The sequence below is a fragment of the Mastacembelus armatus genome, chromosome 22, assembly GCF_900324485.2.
Source record: "Mastacembelus armatus chromosome 22, fMasArm1.2, whole genome shotgun sequence".
Classification (NCBI taxonomy): Eukaryota; Metazoa; Chordata; class Actinopteri; order Synbranchiformes; family Mastacembelidae; genus Mastacembelus; species Mastacembelus armatus.
Window position 1 is genome coordinate 8,642,561 of NC_046654.1, and position 13,219 is coordinate 8,655,779.

At 38.5% G+C, this 13,219-nt stretch overlaps 2 protein-coding genes across 5 annotated transcripts; both read right to left on the reverse strand.

Moving 5' to 3' along the window:
• Positions 1-24: 24 nt before the first annotated feature.
• Positions 25-6,999, reverse strand: slc25a29l (solute carrier family 25 member 29-like). Its single transcript, XM_026329474.2, has 4 exons — positions 6,659-6,999; positions 5,152-5,195; positions 3,959-4,042; positions 25-2,894 (listed from the first exon to the last, which is right to left on the reverse strand). Exons 1-4 carry the CDS (start codon positions 6,690-6,692, stop codon positions 2,130-2,132), a joined length of 927 nt encoding a protein of 308 aa, XP_026185259.1. The 5' UTR covers positions 6,693-6,999; the 3' UTR covers positions 25-2,129.
• Positions 7,000-9,430: 2,431 nt separating this feature from the next.
• Positions 9,431-13,000, reverse strand: wars1 (tryptophanyl-tRNA synthetase 1). 4 transcript variants are annotated; one of them, XM_026326653.1, is made up of 11 exons: positions 12,878-13,000; positions 12,483-12,593; positions 12,157-12,373; positions 11,912-12,020; positions 11,578-11,697; positions 11,282-11,464; positions 11,018-11,118; positions 10,589-10,701; positions 10,319-10,492; positions 10,094-10,234; positions 9,431-9,939 (listed from the first exon to the last, which is right to left on the reverse strand). In XM_026326653.1, the coding sequence occupies exons 2-11, from the start codon at positions 12,588-12,590 to the stop codon at positions 9,781-9,783; spliced, it is 1,425 nt and encodes a 474-aa protein (XP_026182438.1). In that variant the 5' UTR covers positions 12,591-12,593; positions 12,878-13,000; the 3' UTR covers positions 9,431-9,780. The 4 variants fall into 4 exon arrangements, with proteins under 4 accessions (XP_026182438.1, XP_026181672.1, XP_026180883.1 ...); XM_026325887.1 differs by having other exon boundaries at positions 12,483-12,590; positions 12,832-12,952; XM_026325098.1 differs by having other exon boundaries at positions 12,832-12,938.
• Between the last annotated feature and the right edge of the window lie 219 nt (positions 13,001-13,219).

Sequence of the window (13,219 nt, forward strand, 5' to 3'; positions counted from 1 at the left end):
TAATACCAACAACCATATATTTCAGAAAATGAGGAAAAAACTATACCTTTTTATTTCACTGAAATTCATAGTGAACGTTACTTTGGTGCAAGATATTGGACAGAAAACACAAAAGCAACATTAGGTATTTAAAGCAGCCGAGAGACATTAGCCATCATATATACCAGTACAGTCAGACATAGTCATCAATAAGGAACAGAACTAAAGTCCTGGAACAGAAAAATATATGACAAGAATTAAGGCAAATCTAAAGACATGAGAACAAAACACACACCAAATTCACAATATACATTCATAGATTGTTTTTTTGTGTCAAAGGATTAAAAGTCAGATTTAGAGACTTATAGAACATTAGCAACACTAGATTTTTCTGTCCTTAGTGCTAAATATTTGAACATTAATTCCAAATAGTACTGAACATTGTTTTTTGGCAAAATAATATTTAAAATAATATATTTCATAATATTTCTTCAGAACTGTCTCCAATAAATATTATTATAGTCTCAAATGTTACAAGACACTTAAGAGCTGGCTGTTTAAGATACATTCAAGGTTAGTGAGGCAGTGATGTGTAATTATTTTTATTTAGTTGATGGACTTGAACTGTACTTTGTTAAACACAGCTGTAGAAGTCATAATATGCAGCTACATCAAGGACAGATAAAACCTAACTCAAGTGTTTTCAGGCATTACTTTCTCTGCCACTAGATGGCACAGGTTAGTGTGTACACTTCATAACACTGGTATGATAATGCCTCCTTGTGGAGAATGTCAAGGGAAACACTGAGCTTCACATCTAAGCATTTAATAGCAGCGAGCAAACGGTTTAAAAATACATTTGGGATTTTAAAAAGTTGACTTTCAATCAATCTATCAGCTTTGTGTGACAACAAAATCTTACATTAGTGGGAAACACAAAATATAAAATTTTTGAGTGTATTGTATGCTTAAAAAAATGTCCAGGACAAAAAACATTTTTTTTTAAAAACTGCATACAATTTTGGATTTAGATCATGACTGTCATGACTGTATCAAAATAATGAGACACTTTTTAAAAGTGATTATTTTGTACCTGCCTTTATCTAAACAATGTTTATATTGTACTGCCAAACTAATATTTTCACTATAACCTTCTTAATCCAGAGCAAATTATTACAGCAGATAAAAACTGAAATAAAAAGTTCTAACTTTCACTTGATTAAACCTCCTGTCAGGCACATCACAGCAGCTATAATTTGGAGCGAATTCCCATTATTACACAGTTACAACCATAGAAAATTAATACAACCATATCTACATAAATGTAAATGTACACTCAGTGACAGTTACTGTAGGTAAAGCTATCTGTATGCATGAACTGCATTACAAGCTACATCTTCCAACATCTCTCTAAATCAGTTCCCACAGAAACTGTCACCTTAAAAAAATGATCACCCATATAAAGAGAGCATTTATTGTTAGACTGCATTAGCTTATGTTAATAAACTGCTGAGCTGAGTGTATATTTATTTAACTTAACTTAAATATGTAACTTGTAAGTGGGTTCTTTGACCTGGACACCATAGAGAGAATATTATGGATGGGTAAACTGATTAAAACTAAATATTAAATCACATTAATTTCACTGATTGAACTTTGCAAAAAGTAACAGTACAAATATACTGTTGACAAGCATGTCCAACTTTGTGGACTTTGGTTACTTTGTAATCAACAACTGTGAATGAATACAAGTTTGGACACCTGTTAAGGTATATTACAAACATGCACCACTGGTCTTTAATGCTGACAGGTCTTTAATGCTGACAGATGCATTAAAGATCAATTCTTTGACTCTAAATTTTTGCAACCAATAAGGTTCTTAAAATTACATAAAAACACAACAAAATGTGTATAAAGCTAAAATACATTAAAAATAGACCATATTTACAAATGCAGCTTATACCTGAAAATATATATTATTTATATACTACATGTGGTCACTTGGCTGAACCTCCGTGGGCAGAGGTTTATCTTGGATCAGTTCAGCTTTGTTATTAGGAACACAAGTTATCAGATCACAGATCAGGAAAAAGCTGCATCTATAATAGACAGATTTGCTGCTGACTGTAGTCACTGTAGTGCACAGCAGCTCACATGCTGGTTGGCTGTGCCTGCAGAGGCTGCAGTTGGACAGACTGTGGTTCAGAGTCCTGAATCCTACACTCTTCCCCTTGACGCATGTACATTAAAAATAGAGTGACAGTGGCAAAAGTGGTAGCATTCACTGGAAATGCACGGAGCAAAGTGGATGTGAGTCCACGTGTGAACACTCTCCACCCCTCTTTCTGTAAGCTCTGTCTGACACAGTCCATGATGCCGTTATACTGGTTCACACCACCAACCCCATCGGCCTGGAGACGTGACTTGATCACATCCACGGGATAGGTGGAGATCCAGGAAGCGATGCCAGACATTCCACCAGCAAACAACAGCTTGGGGATCATGTATGGATCTTCTGGCTCACAACCCAGGGAACGTGTCAGCACATCATATGCAAGAAAGTACACACCAAAACCAGGTGCCTCACGCAATAGGGTGGTCACCATGCCACGATTGATACCTCGGACTCCTTCTTTCTTATAGATTCTCACCAGACAGTCCAGGGAGTTCTTATACATCTTCTTCTTGGACTTCTTCTCTCCAGTCCCTTGCAACTGCATGCGTGTCTTGGCCAGCTCCATTGGGCAGCAGATGACACACTGGATTGTACCAGCAGAGGCTCCTGCCAGGAACTGGTTCAGTGGCGTGTCGCAACCAAGTTTCCGCATGGCATTACCCTGCACACCAAAAACTATGGCATTGATGAAGGTCAGGCCCATCATTGGAGAACCAATGCCTTTGTACAGACCAAGAGCCTAAGGACACAAAGATACATTACTGGAACCACTGAAGAAAACCCCTCTCCAAAGACCTGTAGGTAACAAAGTTAAGGGTTTGGTCATTTGCACACATAAAATAGTAACTGATACTTCTGTATAGACCATTTAAGTGTTCTAATTTGTGATTAATTTCTTCAGATCAACCATTTGTGCCTCTGAATCACTGGATAACATTGTCAAAATAGTTATTTACCCTTAATGAAGCTTATAACTGTATATTTAGCTAGCAACTGCAGTTCCTATAGCTACAGGTGGTGGCTAGTCCAGTTAGTTACAGAAGGGCACCAACACTGGTAGTGGCATACAAGCAACTGAGGAGCAGTCAAATAATTTAATTTAGTCAAATTACCACTGTTATCATATTCATTACACTTGTGTAAAAACTATAAGCTATAGTCCTGTGTTTCCTTAGAGTCACACTTCTGAAAATCAGATGTGCCAAACAATCATATTTCAGTTTTTAAAGCCTTGGGGCTATCACAATGAGATAAACACTGGAATGCCAAAAATGACAAGACCGCACTGATAATGCCAAAATGAAAGAAACAACAGCCAAATGTCCTTCTCTAATCAGCTGATCCCTAATAGCACCAACGTTGATATTTGTCTTAGAAATCCTTAGTTATGAAACAGATAAACAAAATTTCTTAATCAAACGGAGAACCTCTTAACGTTTGTTAATATTGTACTGTTTGTTAATACTGTCCAATACCTCGATATGAAACTGTCATTAGAAATTCACTTACTCCAAGCACACTTGACATGAGCTCAAATGGCACGATGTCCAAAGCTTTTTTTAGCCCATGCAGGAATATAGTTCTCACTTTCCCCTGCTGGCAGACATGCCACCTCCCCATTTCACCCCTAACACCCCATATTAGGAACATGCTGGTGTCACTGTAACCAGACACCTTAATTAGTGCAGAGACCATTCGCCACACTAGTACAGTAAGTGCACATGGTGAAAGCGAGCAACAAATCATCTGATTAAAAAAAAATAGTGAAACATCACGAGGCATTCACAGACGGCACAAACCTACCGACTCCTGACGTATTATTGACTGGAAGCAGTGAAATGTCCCACGGTACAAAGGTTTATCCACATTCTGAACTTGAAGCCGCACCTGTGGATGACAGCCCTCATGTTAGTCATACAAAAAATTAATGCGTCAAATAGGACCAAAACAACTATGAACCATATATTGTAATGCAGGTTTAAAGGTTAGACAACAGATTTTGAAATTGTTTCTTTTGGAGTAGAAAAAGGAGGTACAAAGGGGGTGGGGTGCAACACTTATTAGGAATAATAAACCGAGAATGAAATACTATAAAAAAACAAAACAAAAAAAAGACCCTCTGTGCTTTATATTTCTATAACTCAAGACAAGACATTGGGTGAGAGAAAAAGACCTTGACCATACTTACTAGGTCACATTTCCGTGGAGAGGTTGTTTATTTCTCTCTCTCGTCTACAACACAATGACACTGTTGCTGTTAAAGACAGCCTCCCCCAGCCCCCAGCAGACACCGGCTCAGGGAGAAATGACATTAAAAGCAAAGTACACAAGAGCTAAAACCCAAGCATTTACCATCTTTGTAGGCCTCTAAAGTGGATGCTGCAAATTTACACAGTTGTATATTTAAAACTTCCTTAAGGCAGCAAATTGAAGGCAAAATGTAAGTAATTCTATAAGTTAATGGCCTCAAGTGAAACCTCCGAATATTTTCCAGTAAACTCATACAAAATAACGTGACGTCAGAAAACCACATGATGTGAAAGTTCAGAAGACAAAGTTTGTGTATTAAATTTTTATTTTATAAATGTAACCTTAATGCCAAAGGAGTGTTGCATAGATAGCCCTAATAACTTTAGTGCCTATGATATTTCATGACTTTGCAGAACCTCGAAACTACAGGGATTAGTTATTCAGCAAAATACCAGTAACTGAATTTCCCTAAATAGCATACCATAAATTACATTTTCATTAAAATCTATGAGGAGCACAAATAACTGTTCTTATTTTGGACTTTAAAGAGTTAAGGATACAATTAACTATGAGTTAGAATAATCCTGCTGAATTGTTTGTTGGTGGACGGAGCTGAAGGATCTCTTTTCCAATCTGTTGGAGGCTTTACTGGAGTGGTCTGACTTACAGCACTTTAACAGCAAAGTACAAGATCAGGTCATTGCCTAATACGAGTAAATACTGCAGAGAATGGAGGAGACACCCACCTTCACAGTGTCAAATGGATGTCCAACTAAAACACCAGCAGCACCTGAAAAACAAGAGCCAGGATTTATATTTATATATTATCACAGAACGCTTTACTGTAGTACATGTGTCTGTTAATTCAGTCTGTGCATCACCCAGGGGCTGTAATGAACATTTCCTTTTAGCTATAGCCTCTACAATAAATGTATTGTGCGTTGTCGCTGTCAAATAAACAAAATAAAATAAAGAAACTGGCCTGATAAAAGCATAATAGCAATACATGCCTAAAGCTACAGTATAAGATATATTCCCTGGAGCTGTATCACTGCGACTATGTATTTGATTTCAGAAAAGAAAATAGCTTAGGATCAGGTGGCTCATCTTGCAACAGCAGACAGCCCACCCATCATGACGCTAAGCAAAGTAATCAGATGGTCACTGCACTGCAGCCTGTGACGAAAGCTTAACAATGCCCTGTCCTTGACTTATGCCAATGGATCAAAAACCTATGATACAACTTCTGTCATATTAAAACGTACAGCATTAGCCCTTCATAAGGATTATTTATAAGTGTAATGCACTCCATTGGAACATCACGGTATGTAAGTATTAATAAGACTGAAATAGAAACTATACATTTCATGTTTGTGGGAACCGTTTAAAGCAGTATTTCATTTCAGGTTTGTATACTGTGTCTTCCACCACCCTCACACGTCTGCACCCTTGTCCATGACCTGAGATTTTATTCAAACATACCTCTGCAGACTTCAACTGATTAGCTGTAGAGTCAGAGTACCTGCAGGTTTTTTGGTTTCCAGTTGGACGACGACTCTGCAGTTTATAATTAATTTGCCTATTCTTACTTTGGCGTGGCCAGGGTGCTTTGTGAAAGGCTTTTTGTCATGTAAAAATCAGGGAACGAATAACAAATCTAGTCTTTTAGGAGAATTGCTGGGCTCATATCAGATGTGATGTGATAAAGTTAGCAGTCCCATGTTCTCCTGATGTTTTTTATTTTTAATCACATTAGGGCCTGTGCTGTAAAGTGAGATTATCCAGAATCCTTGATTTGCTGGAGTTTGTGGTAAAGACAAAACAGATGACAGGATTCCCAAGGCTTTCCTGGAGGAAGGTATGAACTCTGTTACCTCGTTTCCCTGCTGCAGCTGGGGGATTTGTGATTATGAGATAACACCCAGTACTGCAAGTAGCCACAGCCTGATACTTGTAGTACTACTGGAGTACTGTAATCTGAACCTTTTGTTCTGAGGTTTTGGGGTGGAAACCTAACTCACCTGAAATGTGTATTTAGTCGACAACAACACAGAACATCCACCACACCCTGTCTTAACAGGTTAGGAATGTAACTTCACATTACATCCAGGGTGTAAACATAAACTAACAAAACAACAAAAACTCCAGTCCCGCTGTTTCACTGACTTTATTTCCAGCTTCAGATGGAGAAGAAACAGCTCGTTGATGCTAATGCTAGCTGTTAGCTTCAACTAGCTAGCATCAGGTACTTACCTCCCACACAGCCCGCAGCGAAGTCCAGCGCCATTCCCTCAAAAATCTGCTACTACTGACTCTAATTTGTCAAACTAGCTCGGTGTTTCACAAGGTTCAGTCAGGAAAAAATCGCTCCTTTGGGTGAGACCCTATCTCCGGGTTTCAGATGCTGCTGTTGCTATGCAGGGGGAAGATGCCGATCTGCTCCGGGACCTGGGTGAAACTGTGGCTGATTTATTTTTGCCAATGTGTCCTCACTGTACTGTATGTGTCCTCACTCTCACTACTGTATGTGTCCTCACTCTCACTATTGTATGTGCTCTTTCTGCTAAACCCGTCTATTTCTGTATGACGGGAGGAGGCGGAGGTTCAAGGTAGAAAATAAGACGCGTCTTTGCCCCTTTTAAGGCAGCCCAATCGGGTTACTTGGATGAGGACAACTCCCCTTGCGCCCGCAGTCCGCCCCTCGACCCATTGGCTGCAGCCTCGTCCAAAGCTGAGGAGGAGACTTTTAAAACTCCCATTGTAAAAATCAACACTGTTATCGTGCTGGTCATCATCAGCCTGTGCGCCTGTCCAACTGGGATACTAGGGTAAGTTGTGCCAGGTTCAGGACACATAGTAAAACTCCAATATGCCCAAATATATCAGGTTTAATTAAGTTCTTAGCTCAGTGTGTCACATGTCAGGAGTCATTATACCTTCAGCCTAAAATAACATACTCAATTTGCTTTTTCCCGACAGTCAAAAACTCCAAAATGTTGAATTTATTATCATATTATTATCATCATTTGATCATATTATTATGTATCATTTTAACCATGTAAACTTCCAGTACATTCCTCTAAATTGCCATTTGGTTACATACATGCAACCTTTAAAAACATTGTAGGAAGGTGTTTTGGCTCCATGGCCAACCTGGTGAAATAGTAAACAACAGACCTTTGTGCTGCTTTTGGATGTTCTAGTAAAAGAAATGCCAAAACCAAAACCAAGGGAATAACATTTTATACCTTACCATATTGATATCAGGCCAATTACTTATGAATCACTACCCTGAAGCCAACATAGAGTGGCTGTTGATGTTAAGCTAAGTTGTCAGGTGTGTTAAAATGCTTTGTATATTCTCATAAAGCTAGACATTATCAGTAACAGTCTAAATGATGTCCGCTAATCAGCTGTGAACTCTCATCTAATGTCCCACATCATGTTGTGTCACATAAATGTTTAGAAATTAATTTATTACAAAAACAAATAGAATTTAAAGACCTAAAATATTTATACATACAAGAAATATTTTATTGGACCTAATCTAGTCTCAGTGTAGTTTTTCCTCCATACTACTGTCTTATGTTCAGGCGTTTTTTAGAAGTTAGACAAAGGATATTTGCTCTTGTAATTTAGGATAAATTGGTCTTATTTATTTTGCAGCATGTCTAGCAAACACATTGACAGCCTTGCAGTGGATTTAACCCTGACCCTCCTGTGAAGGTCTTGAGGCTAATTTCAAAGTGCATACCCAATAACCAAAGTAAATAAGCAAAAAAGTGTTTGAAAAGGGATAACACTAGGGTCGTGTCATGTTCCATGTTAGCACCAGGGAAGCCTTTACAAGGGTAAAATGTAGAAAAGATGAAGGCTGTTTGAGAATATTGAAAAATGCCATAATGAAAGATTTATCTGAAAGGCTGTGGTAAAATTAAACATATTAAGTAAATATGTATTTATAAAGGGGTAGCACGATGTCTTAGTGGTTAGCACTGTTGCCTCATAGCAAGAAGGGCCCAGGTTTGTGACCCATCAGGGGCCTTCCTGTGTGGAGTTTGCATGTTCTCTCCATGCTTGCATGAGTTTACTCCAGGTACTCCAGTTTCCTCCCACAGTCCAAAAACATGTATGTCAGGTTGATTGGTGACTCTAAATTGTCCATAGGAGTGAGTGTGAGTGTGTGAGGTTGTTTGTCTCTATGTGGCCCTGTGATGGACTGGTGACCTGTCCAGGGTGTACCCTGCCTTTCACCCAAAGAGAGCTGGGATTGGCTCCAGCAGATCCCTGTGACCCTAATTAGGAATAGGCGGGTATAGATAAAGGATGGATGTATTTCTAAATAATGCTGTCTGAGGTGTGAGTTGTATGAAGTATTTTTAGCCTATTTTTATGAAAACTAGGTTTGTCTTTATTCATCCTTTTTGGCTTCTCCATGATACTTACAGTATGTTAGCACTCTCATCTGTGTACTCACCTGCATTATAATCATTAAGGACCCATCATATATTGTTTTATTACTAACACTGATGCTGACAATGTTTCTGCAATGGTGATATTCTGTTTTTGAGAATTAGACTCAAACATTATGTTTTGCTTACTGGTGTTTCAACAAATGAAGTGTCCACGTAATGATGACGCCCAGTACCAGGATCCTGAAACCAAGACAATTGTGCTTTTTCTAGTGAAAAAGCCTGTGTTGCGGGTATTTTACTATTCAGTGTCAATCTTTAAGTTTAATGTATATATGTTTAATTCTTAGCCCTAGTATATTGAAATTTCTTCATGCTTAGTAAAAGCATTACCTTGATTCAAAATCATTTTGGTGATAAAATATTTGTTCCTTTATGCAAGATACTAGTAGGCTGCTATTGGCGTGTGCTCAAATTCTTAAAAAATGAATATGTTACATTTTATATTATCACATTATGTTATCTTTAACACAATGTATACTTATCACAAAGTGAGTTACTGTTGAAAAGTGACACTGTTCTTCTTGATCACTAAGCAGATGTTGCAACAATACACATTTGTACTCCACTTTAATCGCTGTTCACTCCTGAACTGAATTTCAGGCCAGGTAACGTTACAGCAGCACTGCAAACACGTCATGAGCATAAACATGCATGTCTGGTGAGCGTAATGAAGACAAGTAGCAATTAGTGCAAATGTGTGGATCATTCTTACTTTGACACAGAAAGCACTTAATAGCTCCAGAAATTTACAGTTACATTTTTCTCCAGTTCTGATGCAAACCCTAGGAGAAAATGTCGGTTTTTGCTTAGAAAATATTCCGATTTTAAATGTACACAGCTCAGTTCTTGTAGTGGGATTACCAACATAATGAGCCCTGACATCTCAAATGCTTAAGCAAGCTAGATGTTAAAATTTAAAGGTCTTGGTGTCATGAACTGTTTGACTATCTCATCTGTCACTTGTTTGCGTCGCTCTTGATGCTGAGCAATCATCGGCTGCAGAGTTTCAATCAAGATCTTCTTCAACTCTCCAGTCAGGAGAGCTCCACTTGTATAGTCCTGCAGAGAGAGGATTTTGAATGAGTGAGAGTGGATAGGAGGGCTGGCTCATGATAAAGTGATCAAGGAGGATACTAAAAGCTCTCAGACAGAGAACAGGGGAAAAAAAGAGAGACCGTCTTAAAAAAAAAAAAAGTGCTATCTCCTTTCTAACCTGTCTGATCTTTTCTAGCTGTTCATCATCTTCCAGGAAGAAGGTCAGGTACATGAAGGAAACATCGACATCTGGGTTTCCACCATATTTCCTGTGCTCCTCCACAGTGTCTTTTCCTCCCGAAAATGCATGTTTGTTGATCTGTAAGTATTACACAGGTTAGATCAGCCATTCAGCAATCATATCCAATACAAATCTGACTAGTAACTACTGACTAGCAATAACCTTATTTTTGATCTGCTTGGGTGTGTCAGTGAGGAATATGGAAGAGTTGGCATCACTGGCACTCATCTTGGTCTGTGCACCCTGCAGAGCAGGAAAGAAGGTGGAGTGGAGCAGAGCTGGTTTGGGATAACCAATCCTTGGAGCTACATCCCGGGTCATCCTGAAGTAAGGGTCCTGAGTTGGTGAGGTAAGAGATACAAACATGTGTCACCTGAAGCTATGAATGCAAGTACGTCGTATTGTTGTGTAATACAGTGATGTTGTCCTGACCTGGTCTATGGCACAGGGAATTAGACACTGTGTGTCCTTTCTGCCTCCAAATATCTGTGGGAAAGAGTTACTGAAGGATGGGGCTGCCTGAATGGCTGGAAAGCTGATCTTTCCTGTATAGATAAGAAAATAACATAAAGTACCAACAAAGTATCCACACAGTCACAATTCAGAATCAGGACATATGGCAATAAAACCAAAAACACAGGATTTTACTGTACCAGACATCTGCCAGTAACAGTTTTAGATGCTGAGATTCATTAATTACTAAGTAAATAATACATTTATTGAGTTAGAATAACTGTAAACTGTTATTTGTGGCACTCTGTACTTTAATATGGGAAATATGGGGCTAATGTCATGTTCCAAAGTATTGTGAGTAATCACTGTCAATTTCTTTTGTCACTGAAGACTGTTAAGGTGTCTTACCAATGCAGTCACTGTCTGTAAAGCCAAAGATGCCTTTGACCTGGTTAAATGTGACATGCTTCTGGATCTTAACCACATTCCTGTAGAATTCAGGTGATGCACTGTGGAAATTGAACTGAAATTAACACATTAAAAAATACAGACAATTCAGGCTATTATAAGAAAAGCTATAATATAGACAGATGGGCTTATATGGATAATGGAAGCCTCACCTGTTAGATATGCCAATTAGAAACACAAAGCTAATTTTCGAACACATTTTACCCCATGTAGTCGAGGTCAGAGAAGATGAAGGTCTTGTTGATATCAAAGCCACAGGCGATAATGTCCTTGGCATTTTCCACAGCAAAACGGTGGCATTCTTCTAGTGTAAGGTCCTTCCACAGGTACTTTTCATCATCAGTCATCTGGATCACCAGGGGAATGTCAAATACATCCTGCAGCCATCTGGAACAATAAGATGAGATGGAGTTATAAATCAGGCTCAGTATAAAATTTACAAGGAATATAAGGAGAATAATTGAAGGACAGAGATCATAATTTGTGAAGGGAGAACTCACTTGGTAAAGATGAAGGGGATGAGGTGACCAACGTGCATGGCCTCTGAGGATGGACCTCTGCCAGTGTAAAGGTAGAAAGACTTTTGCTTCTCATATGCATCCAATACCTGATGCATATCTCTGACAAAAACAGCGAAGAAAGTGTTTTATTAATGTCATTTCCCAGTGAATTCTCACCTCCCCTCCACCATCCGTTTTAAGAAAATCTTCAGAATTAGAAACTTTTATTAATTACTGAATGACAACAGATAATATGCTGCACAACAATATGTGAATAACCCATTTAGTTTAAGTCACAGAGACAATGTTGATGAAATATTCCTGAAATACTAACCTGTGTGAGAAGAAGATTCCTCTTCTTAGAAAGCGGTGTGGTTTCTGTCCTGACACCTTTTCTATTCTGTCCACCAGCTCCTTGTCAATTTTACTGCTGCCAAACCTCACTAGAAAAAAACAGGACACAACGTGAATGATTCAAGCTAAATTATCTTTAAATCACCTAAAATATACAATATGAAAAAAGCATAGAACCTCCGTTCTCAAAGCGAAGAACACATGTGGAGCCCATTTGAATCCTACCTATTAGTTTGTCATAGTCCACTCCCTTGGCACTGGTGGTGGAAACGTTCCAAGGGTCAACTGTGTCTTCATCATCAGCACCATCTACTGCTGGACCATTGTCAGGGGGAACAGAGTTTTCTGAGGGCGGACAACCTGCTTTGTAATCCTGACCTGTCATTTGTTTGTAGTCCACTTTCAACTTTAGCAGCAACTGGACAGCAACATCAATATCAGCCTGGAGAACCCAAACACTGCTGTCAGATAAACCACGTATTTTAAATAAATTGAATCCATATTATTCTTTTTGTTATTTAGTGTAGCCAACGTGGGTCACAGACACTTACTTTCTCTGCTTTAGCTGCTTTCAAGGCCCTGACTTTGTCTCCTTGTGCGTTCAGTTTCTCATAGAGATCCATTGGACAACCTGCTCCGTCTCCTTGACAGTCTGTCATCTTCTAATAGAATAAAAGCAATTGGTTATCAAACATATTTGTTCCTGATACTATGTACTGAGGCTAATAGTACTTGAGAAAAGCTGCCATATGTGAACATATCACATCTAGCTAGCTATTATACGATAATCTTATATCACCCATTCCCTAGATTATCTTTCTCTGATGTCATAAATTATACATTATGACGTTTTAATAAACATTGGACTGGCTACCATAGACATATAAATATTTAGCATACCGTAAAATATTCTTCACACAGCTGACGGTTTACTGATTCAACTTACATCAGCCTGAATGAGGTGGTGTTTGGCTCAAATTGTTCCCAAGCAAACCGGCATTCTCGACAGTTCCGCTGTACATTAGTCAATGCAAAAATGACACTTCGAAAGATGCATCAAATTATTATTTATTATGAATAAGACTGTGTATTTCCCCGAACGTATTTAAGGTTAAACCAAAAGGCTAAATTCAATTAAGTGAGTAAATCCTAAATATATGCCGGAAGAAGCCACCATTGTGTTTCGAGCAGCTTTCAAAATAAAGGTTTTTACGCATAGTAACTTCTGGTGTGAGACAACAAATCGAAACATTAGTTCTATTTTGAAATGTTGCGTTTTCTCCAAAGA

Coding starts and splice junctions, on each gene's coding strand:
- wars1 (XM_026326653.1), bottom strand. CDS start 12,590: ATGACAGACTGTCAAGGAGACGGAGCAGGTTGTCCAATGGATCTCTAT. Junction 12,374..12,482: donor AAGCAGCTAAAGCAGAGAAA/GTAAGTGTCTGT, acceptor TGGGTTCTCCAG/GCTGATATTGATGTTGCTGT. Junction 10,235..10,318: donor CCAAGCAGATCAAAAATAAG/GTTATTGCTAGT, acceptor TAATACTTACAG/ATCAACAAACATGCATTTTC.
- slc25a29l (XM_026329474.2), bottom strand. CDS start 6,692: ATGGCGCTGGACTTCGCTGCGGGCTGTGTGGGAG. Junction 5,196..6,658: donor CGCTGCGGGCTGTGTGGGAG/GTAAGTACCTGA, acceptor CTTGTTTTTCAG/GTGCTGCTGGTGTTTTAGTT. Junction 2,895..3,958: donor CAATAATACGTCAGGAGTCG/GTAGGTTTGTGC, acceptor TTGTGTCCTTAG/GCTCTTGGTCTGTACAAAGG.